This window comes from Lissotriton vulgaris, chromosome 11 (genome assembly GCF_964263255.1).
Source record: "Lissotriton vulgaris chromosome 11, aLisVul1.2, whole genome shotgun sequence".
NCBI lineage: Eukaryota > Metazoa > Chordata > Amphibia > Caudata > Salamandridae > Lissotriton > Lissotriton vulgaris.
The window spans coordinates 908,440,509-908,465,514 of NC_141699.1; the positions used below are offsets into that span (position 1 = coordinate 908,440,509).

The window sequence follows — 25,006 nt, forward strand, 5'->3', positions numbered from 1 at the left end:
AAAATAAATGTGTGTTGTTGCCAATTTTCCCGACTGAGAATGTATTTTTCAAATGCATTCATAAAGGTGTTTGCGTATACTGGAGCGGCACAGTTTCCCATTGAAGTGCCGGTTAGTTGTAAATAATGCTCTTCTTCCCAACTAAAGTATTGTAGCAGGGTTTCCGTTCTCCCACAGAACTGTGCACAGAGATCTAGAACCTGGGTGAATTAGGGTGACCCAAAACTCACCTTAGTATCAGAAATCCCCTTACCGAGCTAGCTACAGTGTCTCATTGGTCATAACAAACTCCCAATGACTTGGACAAACCAGAACATGAACTTAGGGTACCTCAGGTATCGTGGAACACATGAACACTCTTTCGCTCTATAATCATTTCAAACCACAACGGGGAGTAAAAGAACACACGTGCAAGTTTGAAATATTTATTTTTCAATGCAAGGTTCTCAAACGCAGTATCTTATATAATACCAACATACATATTATAAAAATCAGAGTTATCAGCATAGTCACTAGTCCATAGTAAGCGAACGGTGATAGCATATTATAATGCAAAAATCTATAGAAATCTGTATCGCCTATATTTCGCGCACCCTATTTAGCATACTATATTATATCTAAGAAGGTCTCATTTGGGTTTTACCAGGGCGGGCCCATACCTCTAAATGTCAGCAGAAGATCACATCATCAGCTACCAACTCTCTGCATGCGAAGCACCATCAAGTGTGTTTTTGCATTCTCAGTAACTCTATCTTAAACCCGCGTAGAGCCCAATGTTGGCAGCAACATTATTTGTGTTATGTCTAATGTGGTGCGAGGATCAGGCCTTCCAGCAACCTTGTTAGGTTATTCTTAGAGGCTATAGATCTCGGTGTGCACACAGTGTACCAAGTGTACCAAGCACGACTGATATCAGAGCAATAACATATTATTCTCAAATAAATCACATCTTTCGTCTAGGTTGAAAGCTACAGTAATAATTATGTGCCGTGTGCAAACTGAAGCCGAAGGAAAATATGTCGTTTAAACATTTAATAAACTCATGCTAACTTAACACAATATATAGAAAAGCATTAACTATATGACAACCCCCAATGATCCGAGGACGGTCAAGAAATACGCCAATAATATAACAAAAGGCATAACATGAAAGCAGAGTTCAATAATATTGAGCCAAGCTAAATGTATGTATGTTTATTTAAAAATTAACAATACAAAAATATGTATGAATGCCTATAGTGGCCAAACCAAAATGTAAAAAATCTCGAACTTGAGGCCTAATATAAAATCACAGGCCTAGAACATATGAAGTAGATTGTCCGTAAGAATGGCACCATTCAGAATTACTAAAAAGTCACATGCCAGTATAGCGATAAGTCTTCAAAGCCACTCATGGGTGGATAGAATATGCAAAATAGGTAGCCACAGCTTCCAACATGAAATCACTGTCATCATCCGAAAACAGTTAAGCCATCCAATTAAGCAATGGGAAAGAACACGTGCTCCTCCAACACCGGACCCTCTAGCAACATCAGAGGACAACTCGTGGGTTCTCAAGAACGCTATGTGCCAGAAACTCATGCGCCGCTGCGGGGATGTCCCACTGACCCATTAGTCCATGCATCGCTGCCAAGGCCATAATCCTTTCGCCAGAACAAACCAACTCGTGATTAACTACGGGTCCCATCAGGTGATTAAAATCGACTTCAGGAGATAACGGCAAGCAGAGACACAAATCAATGGCCCAGTCAAAATCGCAGCTCAGGCAATGAAACACAGGCTGGACACATGTGAAATAGGAAAATCGAAACGATAATCCAAATGCCGAGCTTAAGGTCGCAAGCGGCAGGGTGCCATAGTAATCAAGCATCCGGTTGCGAAACAGTGTCAGAAGGGGCTGAGCGGCTTCTTGCGCAGGATGGGCATCCATGTTTTAGGAAGCAGAATAATATTAGAACGCCTGCAGCTAACGCCAGCAAAACAGGGAATCCGCCAAACAAGCTCGAAAATATTGAATGAAAAAATGCGGGGATGATACCAAAAATCTTTTCAAATGTAGTCACGAGACCACTGCTAACCAATTTAAAAAAAATGAGCTAAGCCAGACGTGGAGGAGGCATTAAAGATTTGATGAACTAATTCGCAGAAATGAAACGGCAAGTCAGTATTTAAAAGTGCCTGCACCTCTGTGCATGTGTTAGCTATGTGAAGGACGTAGGTTTCACGGGCCGAGCTCAGGGCCACTTCTTTTTGAGACAAAAGTGCCCTTATTCGGCTCATACCAATGAACTCCGCTTTCAAGGTTGGGATGCGCGGCCAGATGGAAACATCTGAATTCCCATGCGGCGTGGGTGGATATAACACGTTCTTGCAACACACCACACGTTCTGATACAGTAACCACATAGGCGATACCGCCCATTAACCCACAACACTCCTCGTTATTCAAAAGTAAATAACTACCGTTTGTCAATAAAGTAAATGTGGGAACTATTGCAGGAACCGGTGTGCCTTTTTAAAACACGTGCTAAATTAGGCCGGTCCTGATTACAAGAACCATGCAACTGGATGTGTCTGCATATCAGCGAACGGTCAGGCGACTGTGCATTCTTCACCATTCAGATTCACTTCCTTTCCATCCTTCAGGCATCTGTACGTGTATGGTAAAGACCATGCCTCATGTAGGAAAGCACTGCCTAGTGGTTCATATCGCCCTATTGCAATATGTTGCATACAATTAGTAAATTTATATAAAGCAAAAGGTAAAGTAATAACACCATGGATAAGCCATGTAGCAGCAGCTGCCTCAGCTACAGAAAAGGGCAAAGATTCTAACTTCTCTATGTGCAACATAGAAAATGATGCATCTCGCATGGAAAGCATGCGCTGCTCGTCAGTCAAATTAAACGGGGCAAATAGGGATGACACGTTCATGTAACTCCAAGGAACGCGACCAGCTTTCAGAGTCTGTAGTGTCCATGCAAACTGCATCACAGAACGCAATTGATTTTGTCCATGGTACAATACAGATACTTCATCATTTACAATGTCAACCACAGAAGAGACAATATTGTTCAACGTGTAAATTTGGGAAGAAAGCATGTTAATACTGTTATCGACAACTGCAAGCACTTTTTTCAAATTTGCTTGGTCAATCGCCCTTAGGCGTTTGGCAGCCTCAATTTGTGAATATTTCCAAATTTCATTGTAAACCGCATAAATCCTCCTTTTAGACCTACCATTAGCCGGGCCTTTTATAAAATCATTTAAATCCACATTATCATTCAACTGAGACAGATGTAGTTTAACTGCAGCTAACGTGGAATGTTGTAACCAATTCAGATACAATTTCCCCACAAAGTAGTGACAGTATAATCAGTTTCAAAACGTGGATCAGGTCTGACTTGTGTGAACCCTTTAGCCAAACCTAAAAAACGACGTTGGCAAGAATCAGCACTTCTTTGCCACATCAGCCAACCCTTTGGATCCAAACTGGATGTATTAAAGGACGAATTGTGCAATAGAGCTTGTAACTCATGAATGGACAATTCAGTATAATTACCCCATCCTGAATATTCATCCAATTCGGGGATAATTGGTGTATTTAATTTTTTAGAAGTAGCCAATCCAAAGCATGTTGTTTGGAAAATGGATGAATTTAGAAACAACATGTGATTCGGGATGATACATGCACGGTGCAAAGCCTCAGTGCCTTGTACCTGCCAATCTTTGGTACCCCAAACCGTTTTAAGGTCAATAGTTCCTTTCCAAAACTCGTAGCTATCCACAGCTAATCTGTCTAGAAAGGACTTCGAATACAGCATTTTTGTATCGGTAAGTCTAACTTTGGACATGGACTTTTGTGTCATTTTGAAATAAAATGACTCAGGATTTGATTGATTAAAATCTGTGAAATAAGTGTATTTTTTCAGAAATGTACTGGAGCTGCCTCACAATGGAGCAGGGCAATGTTCCCACTGTGTGTAATTTACAGCAACCCTCCTGGAATTTGTCTTATGTAAAAAATGATTACCATAATGTTGAAAACAAAACAAATCACCATAATTAATAGAATCTAAATATAAATCCTCAGCATCAAAGGCAGCATAGTATTTCAAATCAGAGAATAATGCTTCTACGGCCTGAATATCCCAATCATCAGAACATATATTTTGTTTAATCACATCCCCCATGTTTACTCTAAGCACATTCGGAACATTAATCACTTCAGTGGGCCCATGTATTTGAAATCTAACCGCATCCCACACAATCCCATCAAGGACAGGCCAAGCAGTAATGTTGACTGTATTCAAGTTTCGTTTCAGTCTGTGTGCTGAATGTGAAGAGGAAAGAGAGGCCAATGTTCCATTAAGGTACCGAATTCCTGTTCTTTCTTTAACATAGTGACCATCGATCAGGCGGAAAAAATAAAACACAAAACCAATTGACATAAAAGGTAAAATGAAAATAGAATCAACCAAATGTATGTCCAAGGGGGAATTAAAAAATGTTTTTTAAATAAGGTGGCATATTTTGCAATAGTTGAGGGTTTCTTTGAAAGTTCCGAAACAGAGTCAAAAGAGAATCTTGACTGGTCGGCCAAACGAGTCTGCAAATCTGGCATAGATAAGTCAGCAGGATAGGTGTAGTTCAGCTCATCAATGTTAGTAACAGGAATAGTATTTAATAAAGGACTGAATATGGTAGGCATCTCGAGGGACACCTCCTGTTCTGCACCAGAAGTGATAGCAGCACAGAATGCCTCACCATGGAAGGACAGGATATAGCCGGTGTCATGCTATGAAGAATCGGCCACCCTGTGTGTCTTGACATTGTCAATAGAGATAAATCTGTTTTCCTTACGACCTGGAAGTGGTGGTAATATGACTGTTCTCGTGCCCTTCACTCCAAGAACTCGAACCGGTGCATGATATGAGGGACCAAACTCTTTCTTGTTATCGATCTTCTCTCGAACCAGTTCTCCAACTTGGGGTAGCCAGCCAACTACCGGGATCTGCAACGCATCATCCGATGTGAAGGGCAAATGTTCCTTTGCTAGACTGTCTCTGGTCTTTTGTAGATCCTGTAAAACATTGCAATGTTCATCTACGTCAAAGGCCGTGGCCTGGGCCTTGCAGTCTAGACCGTCGAGGTCAGGGACGTACATCTTGATACCAAAGAGCATTTCGTATGGGGTCCGCCCACCCAGAGACCTTCTAGGGAGATTATTAAGCGCACGCTGCACGCCATTGAGGTGGGCTAACCAGTTTCTGCCAGTGCCTATAACTCGAGCTGTCAAAGATTGCTTTAAGTCACGGTTCATTCGTTCAACTACACTATTTCCCTCGGGTCTGTACAGAGACGAAAACTTGACTTGGACCCCCAACGAAACCATAGCATCCTTATACGCCTTAGAGGCGAAAGCCGGACCCTGGTCCGAATGGAAGGTACCACAGGCAAAAATCCCTACAAAGACTCGCAAATCTTTAATGACAGTCCGTGAATCAGCGCTCCGATGAGGCCAAACCCACACAAAGCGTGTGCATGAATCAACTGCTACTAAGATGTACTTATATGCAGTATCAGAAGAAAAAGGACCGCAGTGATCTAAATAAACGCACCCCAGTGGTTTATTAGAAATGTACAACTGTGTCTGAGGCGGACGCGCAGCAGTTGAAGGTTTAATCTGCTTGCAAATGTCACATAGAAGGACATAATCGCGCGTCTGTTTGTACAGTCCCCGCCACCAGAACCTCTGTTGTAGCTGAGTTACAGTGGCCGAGACGCCCGCTTGCGCAGATGCCACACCTTCATGAGCCGCTGTAATCAAAGCAGCCCTGCGATCCGAGTTGGGAATTAAACGTTCGCTAACTTCAGGAATTTTCACATAAGGAACCTTATCGGGACTTAAGTGGTATGTGTATTTAGAAGGGAACCCCGCAGGATATTTACTTCCCTTCTCAGTAGCAGCAACCGCTGCCAAGATTTCATCATCTATCTTACTTTTGGACCTCGTGACTGCTGCAACTAAGTATTTTGATACTGCTGACTTCGCTGCTTCATCAGCAAGCGAATTTCCGACAGCGTGGACCCCCACGCGCTGATGGCCAAGAGTATGAATTACAAACACGAGTGGCAACTTCTCTTTGAGTTCTGCCACTCGGACCCAGATCATTTTGTTTTATAGTGCTACCTTTGGAATCACGAAATTCATTCTGAATCTAAAAGAACAAGTTCTCATTGTAAGACTGGACACAGTAGTAAGAGTCACTTACAACCAAAGTCGTCCCACTCGGATCTGCGTACTCCAATGCAAGCATAAGAGCACGAAGCTCTGCCAATTGTGCGGTGCAGTCTCCAAGCGTCTGCGTGTGCACGACACTGGACTTGAACTCATCGTTCACCATGGCACCGACCACAATGGCGCAAGCGGAAACGTAGGCATGTTTAGAGCCATGCGCAACCTGCGCCGAACCATCAGTGTAAATGATGCAATGGAAATCCTCCAACGGCCGCATTGCTAAAGGAGCAGGATGAACAAACTCATACTGTAAGAACTCCTGCGACCGTAAAGTGGCGTCAAAAATAAACGTGACATCCTGGGATGACAAGGATGCAGCCCATTAAATCCACTGAGGGTGCAAAGCTTTAGAATTTGGTACACTGGCTTTTGTAACTGCCTCCAAGGCAGGACACGGGGTAACAACCAACATGCGTTTTCCCTGTGACAGGGCACGTTCCTTGAGAATTGCCATCTGCACAGCCGTCAAAACTTTCTCCACAGTGGAAAATCGCAATTCAGCCGAAGTGTACAAGTGTGACTTGTAAGCCATAGGTACTGTATCTCCTTCATTAAAAGTTAGGTACGTGAAACCTACCGTCCCCGGGACAATTCTTATCACCAGGTTGGTCTGGTTATCACGAGTCTGTAAGTATTCAGAAGCGAGCAAATCAGCTTCAATGATTGCAGAATAGCTGAATGCTCAGGCAGCCAGCATGATTTGGAAAAAGATGGGTGTATCAAAGCATACAAAGGCTTGATACGCTGGGCATATTCCGGAACGTATGTCCTCCGAAATTCAAAAAGCCCAGTAAAGATTGTAATTTTTTCAGTGTTGTTGGAGAGCGCAACTGTGCGCACTTCTCCAGGAAGTGAGGAGGCAAGCCTTTTCCTTCATTAGTTAGTTCATAGCCTAGAAACAACACTGTGTATTCTGCAATGTGCGACTTTGCAAAATTAAACTTGTAACCCATGTCTGCAAAGTTACAAATAATACTGTTCACTCGACACAGATGCTCCCAAAGTTCGTCGTCTGTGAGATAGATATCATCCACATAGGAACAAGCATCAGGGTCGATCCTCTCCAACAGAGACAATGCGTGCGGAAAATACGCCAGGACTATTCTTATAGCCCATTGGGAGACGCCGAAACATTTTATGGACACTGCCGCATGTGAACGAAGTCCATTGGGAACTTAGACTGTCCAATGAATGGGCATAAAAACCATTGGAAATGTCAAGCGTGGTTTCGAAGCGCTTACGCACAAGACTATTTACAAGGGCAGAGCCGTGAGTATTCTGTACTGCACAGTTACGGCAATGCGAGTTTAAATGCCGGTAATCCAAAACCAAACGGTAAGAGCCGTCCGGTTTGTTTACAGTAAAAAGGGGGTTATTCATCGGTGACACACAAGTTTCAATTACACCTTGATATTCCAATTGTTCAAGGAACGCTGCGACTGAAGCTTTGGCTTCACGTCGTATGGGATATTGAGGTTGAGGCTGCGGCTGAGACCGTAAAGGAATCTCGTGGTTCGGGACAATTTATCCCAGCCACACTGATTACGGTACACAGCCGGTGCAAGCGCCAGAGCCCACTCTTCTGCAAAGTGCAGCGCTTCCACTCTCGAAACTGTGTTCGCGAAACTGGGGAGGATCACCTCCTCCCCTCGTGGAGCTGCGAGCACAAAAGGTGGGGGCCAGTCAGCCTCTGAAAGCAAAATGTCATATGTAGACAAAAGATTTTCCCAAAATACCCCTTTAACGGTACGCTGTATGTCACCTTCAATTAACAGGACAATTTCAAAAAGTCTATCAGGGGGAGCAACTCTTGTATCTGCTGTTTCAATCACAACATAAGTGTCAGTCGCTGTCACCTTCAGTAGTGGACGGAGGGCCTCTCTCACTATGGTAATCTCCGCCGCGCTGTCCAGCAAGGTCAGAGCCCAAGTCAGATTCCGAAGCCTCGTTCTCACAATCTGGGGCATATCGATGCGCTGTCAAGGCTGCGACTTTCTTCTTGGCAAACTGCGGTCTCTGAGGCGTAGAGCCCTCCTGTTTGTCTGCACTGCTGCGCGGGCGGGGCTGACCACGTCCTTGCTGGCCACCCCGGCCCCTGCCGCCCCCTCCACCACCGGTTGACTGAGCCGATGAGTCCTGAAAGGAACGAGGAGAGCGTTGGTTAGAAGCCTGAAAACGTTCAGGCGATTTAATCATCGCGCGGTCGCGCAATCATAAACTCGTTCCGACTGCGCAGGCAACGGAGACGCAGGGCGCGAAACCTGTGTTTGTTGTTGTTGTTGTTGTTGTTGTTGTTGTTGTTGCTTACCCTGATTCTGTTTTTTAGGCCAATTTTGTTTTTTGGACTTGGGCTGAGCGTTCGCCTCCGAAGACTGTCCCTGGGGCTGCTTTTTCTCCTTATCAGAAAAAGTCTTAAGACCCTTGGCATTGCAGCCAACCATTTTATAAGCCGCCACAATTATCCTTGCTAACTGACGGGGTTTGTCCGCGTCGGGAATCAACGCCAAGGCGTTAGCCACCCGGAAGTTCACTGCATCCCCCTTGTCATTCGCAAGGATCAGATCGCAAACCACCTCAAAGGAGCCACACAGGCGCATACCCAACTCAACCGCTGACTCTGGTCCGTGATCATCTTGAACACGTTTAAGGACCGCAGACAGGTTGGACATAGACGGGGAGCCAAAGCACCTCGAATAGACCGCTGCAAAAGTCTTACCCCATGTTTCACAGTCAACAAGCTCAGGGGCCAAGTCTTTCGGCAAACTAAGCGTAAGAATCCGGTGTTTCTCACCAGGATTCGTATTAGGAAACACATGGTCGAATTTCTCGGCAAGCCAGAAAGGAAAGTCATCCTTATCCTGGGGCTTCTTGCCCATTACGGAATTCACCATGACAGGACTGATTTCCAAACCAGCCTGACCTGCTTGAAGCTGCGCACCCCTCGGGGCTGCGCCTTGAACATTACGACTCGTGTAATGAACAAGTGCCCTAGTCACTTCAACCGTGACCTCGTGAAGACGTCGCAGGTCACCCACGTTACAAGTGGCGCGATTAAGGTGAGGAGTAAATCCAGCCAAAGCGGGCCACGGTGTGCCCGGAATGGACAAAGGACCTAACCTCGGAGTGGTTAAAGCATGTGGTAGGGCGCCACCAAATCAAACTCCATGCTGCCAAACATCAATAGGTACTTCCTGTGCTCTGTACGGAGCATATGCAGCAGGTACAGCTGACTGAGTGTATGAGTGGAACACAGCAGAATTCGCGTCCACTGGCGGAAATGTCACCCATGAATAAAACAGTTCGTAAGGGTAAGCATGTTCCGCACTCACCACCAGAACCACAGACAAGCCTTCCAAAGGGACATCATAAGCCCGTAAATGGTCCCGCACCGCAATGCGACTATGCAGCGGGATGTCCACGGCTTGTGCCATGACTGCACAGGAACGTGAAAAAACAAAGATTACTTTGTAGCACAACTGGGTCGTAATTCAAGGAAACCGTTTTTAGATGGATTTAAGCTTGAAAAGACCTATTTCAAAAATAGGTATGTTTTTCCGACACCGCCGTTTTCCGGAAACGGGAATGAAGGGGTTAAGCTATTGAATGATATACTACTCGAGTGTCATGATATAAGGCCAACAACCGTTGGGCGCCATGTAGCAGGGTTTCCGTTCTTCCACAGAACTGTGCACAGAGATCTAGAACCTGGGTGAATTAGGGTGACCCAAAACTCACCTTAGTATCAGAAATCCCCTTACCGAGCTAGCTACAGTGTCTCATTGGTCATAACAAACTCCCAATGACTTAGACAAACCAGAACATGAACTTAGGGTACCTCTGGTATCGTGGAACACATGAACACTCTTTCGCTCTATAATCATTTCAAACCACAACGGGGAGTAAAAGAACACACGTGCAAGTTTGAAATATTTATTTTTCAATGCAAGGTTCTCAAACGCAGTATCTTATATAATACCAACATACATATTATAAAAATCAGAGTTATCAGCATAGTCACTAGTCCATAGTAAGCGAACGGTGATAGCATATTATAAATCAAAAATCTATAGAAATCTGTATCACCTATATTTCGCGCACCCTATTTAGCATACTATATTATATCTAAGAAGGTCTCATTTGGGTTTTAGCAGGGCGGGCCCATACCTCTAAATGTCAGCAGAAGAAGATCACATCATCAGCTACCAACTCTCTGCATGCGAAGCACCATCAAGTGTGTTTTTGCATTCTCAGTAACTCTATCTTAAACCCGCGTAGAGCCCAATGTTGGCAGCAACATTAGTTGTGTTATGTCTAATGTGGTGCGAGGATCAGGCCTCCCAGCAACCTTGTGTTAGATTATTCTTAGAGGCTAGAGATCTCAGTGTGTAGACAGTGTACCAAGTGTACCAAGCACGACTGATATCAGAGCAATAACATATTATTCTCAAATAAATCACATCTTTCGTCTAGGTTGAAAGCTACAATAATAATTATGTGCCATGTGCAAACTGAAGCTGAAGGAAAATGTTGTTTAAACATTTAATAAACTCATGCTAACTTAACACAATATATAGAAAATCATTAACTATATGACAGTATCTTTGAGATAATATGAAAGTTAGTAGTTTCATTATAGAGATTTGAAAATCTTTATCCATGTCTGATGTTAGTAACATTTCTTCAACAGCTTCTATCCCTAAATTGTGAAGGATAAAGGTATATAGAGATTTGATGTCGATGGTACATAGCCAAATTTCATTGTCATCATGTAGCTAGACGTGTGCCAATTTGTGTAAAAAAATCAGTTGTCTTTGACATATGTTCTGTTGGATTGAACCAGTTCCTGTAAATGTGCATCAAGAAATTGATCTATTGGTTTATGGATGCTCCCTCTTGTTGTCACTATTGGTCTCATGGGTGTATGTTTAAGATCTTTGTGAATTTTGGGGAGCATATATAAGGTTGGTGTCCGTGGATATGGTTGGCTTAGGTATTTCTTGTTTTTTTTCTGTAATGAACCCTTTGTCTTGAGCTTTGTTGAGGATGCAATGTAAATCCTTTTGGAATGTTTGTTGGATTGTGGCCAAGAGGCATGTATGTCTGTCTCTTACATGATCATTAACTTGGCTCTTGTAAAAGGTGTTATCCATTAATACAAGTGCGCTCTCCTTTATCTTCCCTTTGGCAGATGATGTTTTGGTCATTTGATATTTTCTTTAAGATGTTAAATTCTTTTTTAGAAAGATTTTGTAATTTGGTTCTTGATCTGAAATTTATTTTGTCGATGTCATTCTTGATAACATTTTCAAAAATATTAAGCGTTTTGTGGCTTACTGGAGATTGGTAAGAACTACTCATTTTTAAAAATTTGAGTTGATTATCTTCTGTTTTTTGTATCGCGTTTTCAAAAAAGTGGCGGAGTCTCAAATTCCACATTAATTTGAACGCACTTACATCTAGCACCAATTTATTTGTGTGATGTGTTGGCACAAATGATGTACCTTTTTGTAAGTTTTTAATGTCCAATGACGACAGTTTATATGATGATATGTTAATGACCAACTTATGTGTGTTTAGTTCTTCTTTCTGTTGCGTTTGGGTCCATGGGTTGATGCTTTCATGGGTGGTTGTTCGATGTTTATTGCCCCTCCTGGGTCTCCCTTGTCTCTTTGACTTGATTCTAAAAAAGATACATTTGTAGTGTATTTCCAGGTGGACATCCTAGACCAACGTTGGATTTTTTTTAGTCTCATGCATGCGCAGGGTGCCCCGGAGTGGGGGCAACAGTCCAAGTCTGTGTGTATGCAGTTAATATCAATCACCCCCTCCCTACATAACCTAGGGGTCCAGCAACCTAGTTTGGGATAAAGTGACTAAGATTGCACCCTGGGATGTATTCAGTGCATAAAGAGACACCATTTAAAGGGGTGCCCATCCAAGGTGCCCACCAGGATTACGTAACATCCCTCCTCATCAACAAGTACTCTTGACTTTATGAAGGGTACCTCCGGAGCGATCCAGATAAGGACCCCTCGGGCATAGGCAGAGTATCCAGTACCAAATACCTGCCCACCCAAGCCCTTACCCACTTTGCTAAGTTCCCCTGCGGTCAGGTAGGTCTCCAGAAGACCAGCAAAATGAATGTGTCTGCGCCGGAGATTAGCATTTATCCTGTGGCTGCTGGCAGAGATCGCTATACCACAGCTGTTCCAAGAGACCGGTGTGGGCCATGTGTACAGACTACATACCCTGTGATTCCCGGGTCCCATTCACCATACCCCCGCATCTCGGTCACTCTTGCAACCAGCCAGGCCTGATCGCATAGCTGCAGGCTGGGTGGGCAGGATTATTTGAGGAGTAATTACGGGCCAGCATCAGAGCTCCACCCACTGCGTTTGATAAGGCTGCCATCTTGGCCACTCCACTCCTCCCGTCAGACATCACCATGGCTGCCTTCTTTGCTCCTCCCCACCCTTCTAAAGAAGAGGAGAGGCTCCATTGTCTGGACCCAAAAATAACATATTCTTTATAAATCGCACCAAATAGTTGCAGTAGTTGACCGACTCTTCGTGGGGTTTGTTGGTGCTAAGAAGTCACTGCAGAAGAGGACCATCTTTCGATAAAGGTCTGCTACACATTGGCCAAAAAGCAACCCCCTTAGGGCTTGCGTGTCATTCTACTAAAGTCAAGGCTGTGAACACCGCCTCTCGGTGTTGTGACTGATTCCTACGGGCCCCTCACTAAGCGCCTTGTTTATACACACCACTGTATCCGCATTCTTCTTAGCTCCGCACTTCTGGCGTAGGAAGTTGCAAAATGAAACTTAGTGCGAGTAGGTGGCGCCTATATAGGCATTGTACACATCCCTTCTGACGCAGACAGTGCAAACGTGGAGTCCGACTAGATAGTCTCTGTTGGACCCAGGGTCACCGGTCCACCTAGGGTAGGGTAGCCTGGCACAAGTGGCAAGGACTAATCTCAAAGGCAATTGTTTTATGTTTGCGTCACACTCTTCACAGCAACCCAGCGCCCATCCACTAAAAATGACACTACACCAGATTAGAAAAATATGGAATGCTTTATAAAAATTCTTTGAGTTATCTTATTCCGTTAGTCATGTATTGGTTACACACATCGAGCACTTCCACATATGATTACCTGCATCCATGAGAATTCAACATTACATTCAGTTCAAGAACCTTGTTCCCTAGAGGAAATGAGTTCAGTAATTCCACTTAATACTCTAAGTTTCAGGCCTTACTTTTGTAGGTTAAATAAGGTTTAGCAGAGAGAAAACACAGTAAATTTACCCAGAAAAGCAAAATTAAGCATTATCACAGCATGGAAATCGTTTTGCACATGTTCTTAAATAAGGTTCGATTATGCGTTGCTAAAGCAGGCGTCGGAATCATTTACTCCTGGTCAAACTAGGATGAGCATTGAATTCCGTCAATAACAGTCATTTGATCTGAGAACTTACGATACCCTGGCTTCTGTTAAACGTTTTTATAGTTTAACAGTAATTCAATGAATGGCAGTTTCCTAGCTCCAGTAGGGAAGTTCCATAAGTTAAGGCTCTCCTGGCTTACACAAAATCAGTTAACAGAATTCAGGAGAGCTGGCCACCCGTTAGGCCCCGTGGGGATTTCTCTATCGTCGTATCCCTCACCAGCCCACAGGACCCGGCTTACTTGTGGCTGGAAGTTGTTAAGTTCGGAATCAGCCGTCACGGGCAGCCGAAAGAACCTAAGCCATCGCCGGCAGCCTTTTCGTAAAGCGCCAGCTCCCTCCCAGGCAAGGCCGACTATCACACTGGGCCTGCACTGGGAAAGAGACTCTTCCGATGTAAGGCCCCGCTGAGACCTTCAGTGGATTAGTCCCGCTCCTCAGGACAGCCGCGATCCGTGGGCCTGCGCAGGAGTGGAGTGTCTATATATATCGGCGGCGCCCACTCAGGAAAGCCTACAGGACCTCCTCTGGGCCTGCGCCAGGGGAGGAACACCTTCGTGCAGTGCCGCCCCCTCAGGGAAGCCTTCGCACCGAGGGGCGGCCGCACTGGCCTCAGCTCGACTCCCGGCTTCTCACCTCGGGAGGGAGTCGCGCCACTTACTGAAGGGTACACCTAATCACAGGGCCCCAGCCTGATGTCGCCAGCCACGCTACTTCCCCACGCTACTTCCCCACGCCACAACAGAGCCTCAGTAGATCCGTCCGGGAGAGGGAGTCAAAGTGAGCGTCCTACCTCACGCACCAGTAAGTGGGACAGTATTCACGCATTACCACCCTCCCAGGAGCGATGTCGCTAGGAAGGAAACGGGGGAGGAGGGTTCCCCAGACCCTCAGAACAGTTCTCACTCCCCCAGGACAGCGCTGCAGTATGGGATAGGCAGTGCAGGCCCCACAGTTACTCTGGGTCAAACTGAGAGTGGTAATTCCTTCATTTGTATAGGGAAAAGAAACACCAGAACAAGATCCATCTAGATGACAACTTGGCAGGGTCAGGTCTATATGGAGAGGGGCAAAGACAGCAGAAGAGAAGCAACCCTAAGGAGTAGTCAGCCCCTCCAGTGCCCTATCCCCCTCACGCCACAGCCTGTACTCCAACCAGCTCTTTGATGAACAAAATGGCCGCCCAGGTTCTGACCTTATATACCCTGGGTCCAGTTCACTAGAATGGGTCAGAAGGTTCTAGATCCCTCTACACTAAGCTATGGGCCAAGCTCCGGGGTAAAATCTTGACAGTTTACATGCCACCATTTTGTGAGGGTAACAGCTCTACCTCCATTTTATAGGGGCACCTGCACCTCACTACCAATAGGTGTTAATAAGGCGCCCAGAGTCCTAGGGTCAACACCAGAAAAAATATGTAGTGGACACCCAAAAAAAATAGAGAGGCTAAAAGGGAAAAAAAATAAAAATTAATTAGGAGGGACCACCCAAAGGGCTGACGGGTCTAACAGTCTCTACCAGATAAGGCATTACTGAAGGCAAGTAACTTGTTCAGCATGTTGATAATTTAGTTACATACTTAAACGTGTGTATTGGCCACATAGGTCGATATAAGGGGATTGTGTCTCATTCAGACTTGAAAAGTTAATGTTGGGAATTTTTTTGTAACTTGTATGTAATGCAGATAATTAATAGTTAAAAGGCCGGCCTCCATGTCTTTGTTTTGTCAATCTGTTTACATTTCCAAACCTTCTTTCACCAGCATCATTAACCAGGTAGCTTGTACATTGGAGGATGTGGTCTTGCGTGTCAGTCTTTCAGACTATCTTTGTTGAGGTTGGGCCAGCCTAGAGGAAGAGATAATCCTGTTTGGTTAATGTTTATTTGTATAATATATTTTCAAGGCAAGTTGTTTTCACAGCAACCCATTTTTATATTGAAGTTTTTTTTTAATATTGATAATTTCTTATTTTTCAGCTTCTAGTTCAGTTCCTGGGGCTGTGGGCCTCACCACCTCTGGGGAGAGTGAGTCGGATGATTCAGAAATGGGAAGGTTACAAGGTATGAGTTACTTACATGTACAAAAATGTTTTACTGAATTTTAGTTGGATCATTGTTGTGTGAACAGTTTTTTCTAAATGGATGCAGATCTTGGTTAATATTTCCTTAGTTTTTGTTGCCACACTTTCATACTGCTGTAACTGAAGTCTTGACCGGTTTATTTTTAAGTCAGACAAGGGTAGGAAAAGTAAAAGTGGTAGATATCACCGTGAAAGCTCTCTCTCAAGCCTGGGCTGTCATCTCACTCCACAGACCGAAACCCAACCAGTCTTCCTTTAGCGAAAAAACGTTATCTCAGAGTGGAAGTAGCAGGAAGGCTATCTGCAGAAAACTAAATAAAGTGGGTCTGCATTCATTTATTGAAATGGTCTGGAAATGAGTATTGGCAAAACCAGTACGTTAAGCAGTGGCCGTTGCCCTTACCATGCTTGTACTCTTCCCACTCGCACCGGGGTGCTCCAAGGTTGTATTTTGGCTCTACTGCTTATTGTGGTTTATATTAACCTGTGTTCAAACTTGATCAGTCACTAAGGACATTGCAAAAATCAAGCACGCCTCTTTGCTGGCACTGCTTTATGCAGATAACGCTGTACTTGTAGGATTGTACTCCAGGGTCCTTAGATTATTGATAGAATCCTTTGTATCCTTTATGAGCAAATTGAAGTGGGTCCCGAATTATAGTAAATTGCACATGGCGGCATGTGAACCTAGCAAGAAACTCCTGGCAAAGATTATGGTTAAGGAGAACACTCTAGGCAGTGTAAATGACTTTAACTACTTATGGGTTACTTTTAGTAGTGCAGGGACATGACACACATGGTTCAGAAGTTCATGCTCAAAGCTCAGCAGAGCAGCCAGAGTAACCTTTAACTTACCTCAGTGGGATGGAAGGAAGGTGTCGTCTCCCCAGTCCTTTACATTTACAAATATCCGTGTGTCTTGGCGGCAATTTATGGAGGTGGGGTTCGCACCTGTAGGCAGATCATGCACTTAACTGCCACAAGCTCCCATTTAATTTTGCCCACCGCACTTGGGCTAATGCATATTTGTGAACTGTTTAATTTGGCCCTAATTTTGTTGTGGATTAGTATCTGGTCTAACTGCGAGGCAAATGCAAGTTATTTTGGACTGTTTTCGCTTGGATAATGGATTTTCCGTCTGCTGGTTAGCCTATGTACGTAAAATTAGTTGCTTTGACCTGATCGACCTAGTTTGATTCACCACATGAAATTAGGAAATTGAATAAGATGAAGATTAAATCGATGTTTGGAGATCTTTGTCACTCCCAGAGTGTAGGAAGCTGGATCTTTGTATAGTGGACCACAACGAGGTACACTGTGTAAAGAGTCCAGGCAAACCCCAGTTAGTTTAGAGACACGAATGAAAACCCAAATACTCTCTTTTGTGGTAGTGAGAGTGAGCAGTTAGGCTTATCAGAGGGCATTGCTAAGCATTTGTTGTTCTCACAGGGCAATAAATGAGACTTGCCCAAGAATAAATCAGACCACATTAGAAAAATAACTCCTATTCTTAAGTAACTTTTGATACCAAGAACTTCCTTATCAAGTAAGTATTTTTTTTAGATATGATTTTAAAAGGTACTTAAATAGTTCCATTTATTGCGTCTTTACACAGCAATGCTTCCCTACTGGAGAAAAGTCATATGTTGCATACAGAAAATTGCGATGGGTTTCTGGGGGAGGGGGGGCGACGATCTCCTTCCTAAGGGACCTAGGTCCAAAATACCACCAGCAGTTACTGGTTAACTGCCCTGGGGCATCCGGGTGCAGAGGTGCTGGGCGGGTTGGTAAGTTGTGTATGCTACACCGGTAAAAAGAAATGGGAGGGGGGGCACAGGCTGCAGCCGGGGAACTTCGGGACCAGTCCAGGAGCTTGTAATGGGGGGCAGGGGTCACCACGGTCCTGGGGACAAGGGGTGCACAGCCGCTTCACCGGTACCTGGGCCGGGGCGCTCTGGTGCAGAGCAGAAAGGTTGACTAGGCTCGTGCTACGTAGAACCTTGTGGTTGTCGGACTTGGCCAGTTGAGGGTACAAAATCAGGATAGCTGGGCCGCTCTGAAAGTGGGCCTCTCAGGGGTGTGGAGTTTAATAAAATATCTACTTGTACATGGGGCATGTTGCTTCATAAATCTACTTGTCCTGTAACAAAATTCACTTGCCCCTTTGTTGCCATGTAGTGCAGCAATCTCATTATAAAAGAGCTCTGATGTAGCCTCTATTATACCAGGGCTCATACCATAGTGATGTTTGAATACTTGCAATCCCCTTATGTTAGCATGTTTCTGCAGATCCACACACTGGGGCTGAAGATAGTGGTAAGCAATAGTTTGAGGGTTAGAATATCCCTTTGAGTCGGTGCCAACCTACTAACTTGCATGTTTTAAGGATTTTCAACAACTCTTCTCTAATCTTTTCCCATACTGAGAAATGTTGGAAATCTACTCCTGACAAAGGCAGACGTAAACCTTCTACCAGAGTTGGGAAAATAGAGGTTGGCCGGAAAGTAAACTTGCAAACAATTCAGATTTTTGCACAAGCAAATATACACATGCACATTTGTTCATACTAAAATGGAGTTCACAAATATATTCTTGGAGTACTATTTCTTGTCCTACATCTATAAATTATTGGTAATTAACGAAAGCTGTATAGCTGCACTTAATACAAGGACATATGCCATGGGTGCACTTTTGAGACTTTCTTTAACAATTGGGCCCCTAATTTGGTCTGCCATTGACAGTGTCTTTTTGTGTTTATTAAATTCTGTGTCTCTCTGTATCGGCTGGCTTCACTGAGTGACTGCATTCTGCTCTTTCACAAGGAGCATATTAGCACACAAAGTAGTTTTGTTCTGTGTTGGTAACTACTGTGGCAGTGTGCTTTTTGAGACCAAAAAAACTATTTTTGCTTTTGCCAGTGTTTGTTTTAATGGTGAGGACCTGGCAGCTCCCACACCAATAAGGTTTTACAAAGAAATAAAAGCAAACCTAAACAGTGAGGCCCTATAGTTACTAGCACTTAACCAGCTATCTCCAAAAACAGTAAATAGAGGGAATCAGCCATAAGAGTGTGTGCACCAGATCAAAAACACCCTCTGTCAAAGTGTGGTCCTGAACTGTACAATGTTCAACATAAAAAGCAATCAGTGCACCACAATGAATCTGTTCCATAAAGTACAAAATCTGTATCCAATGTTTTCTTCAAATACTCCTTATTTCGACTTGCAAATGATTCTAGTGTGACGGGCCCTACTCCATTAATTTAACTTAATTTGCTCAGAGGAAATGCCCATCCCTGGGGCTTTCATAAGCTCTAGGAAAGGGGCACCATGCGCCCCTTCCTTTATGATTGTTCATGTTCCCAGCACCAGGCCCACCAGGGGGCTTAAATTACAGCAGCGCAGGAGCTTTTTTTTTGTGGCCTGTAAGACTGATACCATTTTCTCTTTTTATCGCACTTTAATTTGCTGTTACCCTTTGGGATCACATGGATTGGTGATGGAATTGAGAAAAAGAGAAAAATTGTAACTTGCGGATGACTGTGACTGAGGAGTTTGTGCCGTCATACAACGTATTGTGGATCACATAGCATATGTGTGTATGTGTGGGTGTGTATATATATATGTGTGTGTGTGTGTGTGTGTGTATGCGTGTTTGTTTATGCGTGTTTGTGTGTATATGTATGTGTATGTATATATATATATATATATATATCCACACAGAACACCCCTCCAGCAGGAAAGGATAAGAGGCCACACAAGGGGATTCAGAGGGAGCCGTTAATTCAGGACTGCAAGGCAAGATGCATTTCGGCGTGAGAGCCTTCTTCTGTTGCCACAGCTACCGCGTTGAAACCCCACCCCACGTCTTTAAGTGTATATATATTTTTTTTTTGCATCCTTGGGTCTTCATTGGTAGTCATAAATGTTGAATATTAATTCCCTGCAGCCTGCTCCGACCCCGGGACACCTTCTTTAACATAGTTAAAACTTGAGGAAAATACAATTGAAGAATGTCAATCATTCAAATAAATTTTCCAGAGAGTCTCCGTTTAATCTGTCTGAGATGTATTTTCCTTCCGAATGCTGATATTAGTTGAAGCTATTAAATAGCTTTTGAAAGTGCAGTACTTTGTCCTGGAAAAGCTAACTTTGTACCAAAGGCATGAGGAGAATAAACAGCCTGATTAACTAATACTGACCGAAGTTAAAAAGATGCCTGTGCCTTTAAGAACCCCCAGAAGCACTTTATTCCACAATGCATTCTAGTGGCAGTTTGGCTATGAGTTAGTTCTTTTTTCCGGGTCCTACAGACAGGATCTCTGAAGAAACCATGTGTTTTTTCACACCTTTAAAACATCTATGTTCAAAGCATGTGAGCTGCAGATTGCACACTGTGCAAATTGCACACTGTGCATAGATCACCGCCTAGTGTTGGGCCCCGATGTTTGCAGTTTGTTGTTGTCCTGAAAAGTTCTTTGGAAGTCACAAGATAGGAAACTCATCCTTTGGACCACATTGTGCATGGGCATCGGCTCCATCCCCAGATTGCTTTTTTCCGCCATCGGGCTCGGATGTGTTTCCTGCGCTCAGGTTAGGAACCGAATTTCCTTCGGCGCAATCCTCACACAGTTCGACAGTATTGTTGCGATCGCGCTCCACATCAACGTGATTCTTCACCTTCGAAGTCTTCGATTCTGGTTGTCGACGAAGGCCTTCGGGCCTACCTAGGCCTTACTTCTGGCTCATGGAAAGGACGCCATTCAAGAAGTGTCCTCGATGTGGGTCGAAGTTTCCCCACACGGACCTACATGAGGTGTGCAACCTTTGCCTCTCAACCGGAACACAAGGCTAAAGACTGTTCCGCTTGTGCCTCCTTCCGCTCCAAGAATACGATCCAGGACCGACTAGCTTGAAGAACAATGGCCCGCTCGTCCGCTTCGATCAGACGACCTCTTCGAAAAGAGTGTCGACGTGCCAGAACACCAGCACGCCGAAGAGAGTACCAGCTCCTCAGACGCCGAAGACTCCGACATCGAGGAAGTCACTCCAGCTCAACGGGTCGTAAGTAAGATCGTCGAACCTCCCCCCCACCCCCGAGAAACTGCTTCCCACGCCCCGCCTTCGGGCCCTGCAAAGAAGCCCATTGAGCCTTCAGGCAGCTCGGGCTCGAGCCAGCCTATCCACGGTACCGACCCTACACCGAAGAAAAAGCTATCTTTGTCAACCACGCCGACCGTTGCTCCGACACCGAAGCACACAGCACTGAAGACTGGCAGCGGCTTCATCGATGCTGCAACTGCATTCGGAGCCAACTAAAAACTGCCTAAAGCTCCAGATTCACTCGCTTCTGAACCGAAAAAACACCCGGAACAGAAGAAACAGGTTCCGGTAAAGGACACTTCAAAAGGGCACACTTCTAAACCGAAATCCGCTACCGACTCAGTGCTGAAAAAACCTACCCTGTTCAGAGGAACTTTTCACTCCTGATTCTAACCAAAAAACTCTTGCCAAGGATCCTAAGACTGGTCAATTGACTCTCGGTTCCAAAACGAGACCACTTGATGCTCCAGCGCCTCCTCCTCCTCCAAAGAAGAGACATTGCAACCTCTCCATTAAGGGTGCCTTCACCTCCACCTCCCCCTACTGTTCCCCCTCCTACACCACCTCACCATTCCCCTACACCATCCCCTGATCCACAAGATGACGTAGACACAGACTCTGATGACACAGATGGAGGTGCACACGACCCAGCAGGGACCAATAGTCCCCCTCAGTCACCTAATCCATGGGATGATTACAACACCCCTATGTGCCATATGTCCCACAAGACGACATATTCCCTTCAAGACCATCCCCACCAGAGGACACTATAGGTTTTAAGCTACTCGTCCAAAGACCTACCCAATATCATGGTGTGGGCTTACACACAGATGCGGTGGAGGAAGATTTCCTACTAGACACTTTTGATAACACACAGGTCTACTGTCATTTTACCAATGCTTAAGGGTGTAATCAAACATGCAACAGAGGTTTTTAAAGACCCAATTAGGGCTAAGGTCCTCAATCCTCGAATTGAGAAAAAATATAAAGCTGCCCCTACAGATCCAGTCTATATTAAAGGTCCAGCACCATTAGACTCTTTAGTAGTGTCTAATGCACGTATACGTGCTAATTCTCAGACATCAGGTGATTCTTCACCACCAGACAAGGAATCCAAGCTACTTGACGCCTCAGGCAAAAGAACAGCATCTCAAGCAGCTAATATCTGGTGCATCGCCAACACCCAAGCGTTGCTGGCCAGATATGACAGAGCTCATTATGATGAACTAGAGTCCATAATGCAGCATCTACCTGACAAATACAAAAATAGGGCCAATGAACTTATACAGGAAGGTAAAAATATTACCAACACTTCCATTCGCTGTGCCCTAGATGCGGCAGATACCGCCTCAAGAGCAATTAATACCAGCACCCTCCTACGTAGACATGCTTGGCTACGTATCTCCGGTTTTAAACCTGAGGTACAAAACTCCATCCTTAATCAACCATTTGAGGAGACACATTTATTTGGCCCAAATGTTGACATGTCTTTAGAAAAGATGAAAAAAGACACCAATACAGCAAAATCTATGAGAGCCTTGCAACAGCAAGCTTCCAGACGTTCTTTTCGTCGCTCATCATACAGAGGCAACACTGGAGGCTACTCTTCCGAAAGTCCCTCCACCTCTTACAAAACCCCTAGCCAATCCACATTCACTAAGGCCTACCAACGAGGGGCTTACAGGGGTAACAACAACGAAGTCAGAGGCAAATCTAACAACTCCCGCTCTACCCCTACCCACTGACTTTCCTCCCCTTCCCCCCCAACATTCCACTTCTGTGGGGGAAGACTGCAAGAACTCCTTCCTGTCTGGACCAACATCACATCAGACAGGTGGGTGCGACAAATTATTCCATCAGGTTACTGTCTAGAACGAACATCTACCCCCCCCAAACAACCACCCAAACAGCGTCCAATGTCACAAGAACATCTAGCACTGTTAAAGCAAGAAGTAGAATCCCTGATACAAAAAGGTGCAATAGAACCAGTTACTTTGCACCAGAAAAACAAAGGTGTTTACTCTCTATACTTTCTGATTCTAAAAAAGGACGGCTCTCTAAGGCCTATTCTAAAACTCAGATCGCTAAACATGTACATACAGTCAGACCATTTTCACATTGTCACACTGCAACAAGTCCTTCACTTCTGTTGCAAAACGACTTCCTTGCTACTTTAGATCTCAAGGACGCATACTTGCACATTCCCATTCCCAAGGCTCACATGAAGTATCTCAGATTTGTAATAGACAACAGCACTATCAATTCAAAGTACTCCCATTCGGAGTCACAACAGCACAGAGTATTCACCAAGTGCTTAGCAGTGGTGGCAGCGCATTTACGAAGACAACACATCCATGTCTTCCCGTACCTCGACGACTGGCTCATAAAAGCCAGCTCATACAACCAATGCGTGGAACACATTCATGCCACAATAGAACTGCGTCACGACTTGGGGTTCACAATAAACCACACCAAGGCCCATCTACAACCATCCAACAAGATCAGCGCACCCTAGCCCTTCCAGGCTGGTTTTAATGTAGTTAAGCCAGGAAATTCGAGATGCATTATCGAGGGACATACACTCGCTGAAGGAGTAGCTGGGACAAAAAAAGCCTTATAACCTTCCAGAAGTAAATCGCAATCCATCGACCATGTTTCCTGGAAGCTAATTACAGGGAATTGCTTCACAAATTGCACCCATAGTGGGTATTGGAACTTATTTGCAAAGCCCTGCAATGTTCCAAGATATGAAATTATTGGGTTTCTCACCTATGCTCCTCTCAGCTACCTCTGCTGAGGACAGAGTATATACAACAGGCTCATTACCAGAGGGCATAGCGATCCTTAGTCAATCAAACTCCTCCAACCCGGATAAAACCGAATACCTGTTATATAATTACAGCGATGGGCAGACGCCATACTGACCAACTGTTTCAAAAGATGAATAGACCATGTAAGTAGGCTATTGTCTAGGTACTGGTCTATTTAACCACCGCCTCGAGGAGCTGCCATAGGGATATTATGATGTGTCCCTAGTGGAGTCTGGTTTATAAAAGTAGCCCAACGGAAAGGCCCTGATGATCTAACCAGAATTGAAAGGAGCATAACTAGTGTCCCTGGATAGAATCCTGCCCGCAATGTTGGTGTTATCAAAGTTTACAAGGACACTTCACCTGTGCCCATTTTTTGCGAATCCAATCCAGCTCACCCTAAGGGCCATGAGAATGTTTTTAGCGACACGGGCACCCAGAACGGTGTTATGTGCAAACATGTGAGTTAATTTATTTTTCAGCTACCTATAACCCTCACTAGCCCTCGGGTGAGAGAAGGAACACTCCCTAAAAACCATTGCATAAGGAGTGGATTCTGGTGGCAAGTCTGACTGGGAGACTCTTTGGCTGTATCTCCCTATTCTCTAGCCTCCCAACTCTTGGAGGCACGGAAGAACCTGCTCTTGATGGGGGGAACTGACCAGTACAGACTGGCATAGCAACACTACTAGGCGTAATATCATTGGAACTACTCTTGTCTGGTGCCTGTCTGTTTGCGAGAGAGCTAGCGGATAAACCCACCCTCTTACCTGTCCCAGTGATCTGTGCTAGACTTCGAACTAGATGGCAATATTTCCGGGAGTTTCTAGCTAACCATCCCCTCCAGTTTTATTAATCTGGCTTCTACAGTACTTATTTTTTTCAGAATAGGATTCAGTAAAGTTGTCATCATGGTTTCAAGCCGACCCCAAAACTTCCCCTTCTGCGTGCTATTGGCGAGCTGTCCTGACTCCAAATAAACCGTGGGTTTAGGGGGTCCTTCGTTGGGTTCACTTACAGTTATAGGTAAAACTTTTTTCCCAATTATTCTCTAGTCAGGTTTACTTGGTTTCAATAATCCTCGACGCTTCATTTTTTTTTTTTTAAGGGAGGGATTCATTAGTGCGATCTGACCTAAGTTTGGCTTTCTGCCCTCTGGTCGTACCTTTAGGTCTAACAGGGCTTGATTCTATATTTGTCGAACAGGAGACCATATCTGTCACTGAATCCAAGAGAACGTGTGGAGACTGACTAATCCGGGATG

The 25,006-nt window shown here is 44.6% G+C and overlaps 1 protein-coding gene across 15 annotated transcripts in view; it reads left to right on the plus strand.

Annotated features, from left to right (window-relative positions):
* TRIP12 (thyroid hormone receptor interactor 12) overlaps positions 1-25,006 on the plus strand; it is a 1,206,981-nt gene that overhangs the window by 207,104 nt on the left and 974,871 nt on the right. For all 15 annotated transcript variants that reach the window (XM_086944059.1, XM_086944047.1, XM_086944048.1 and 12 more), the window contains one exon: positions 15,727-15,810. In XM_086944059.1, the coding sequence (XP_086800185.1) occupies positions 15,727-15,810 (84 nt within the window). The remainder of the gene's footprint in view (positions 1-15,726; positions 15,811-25,006) is intronic.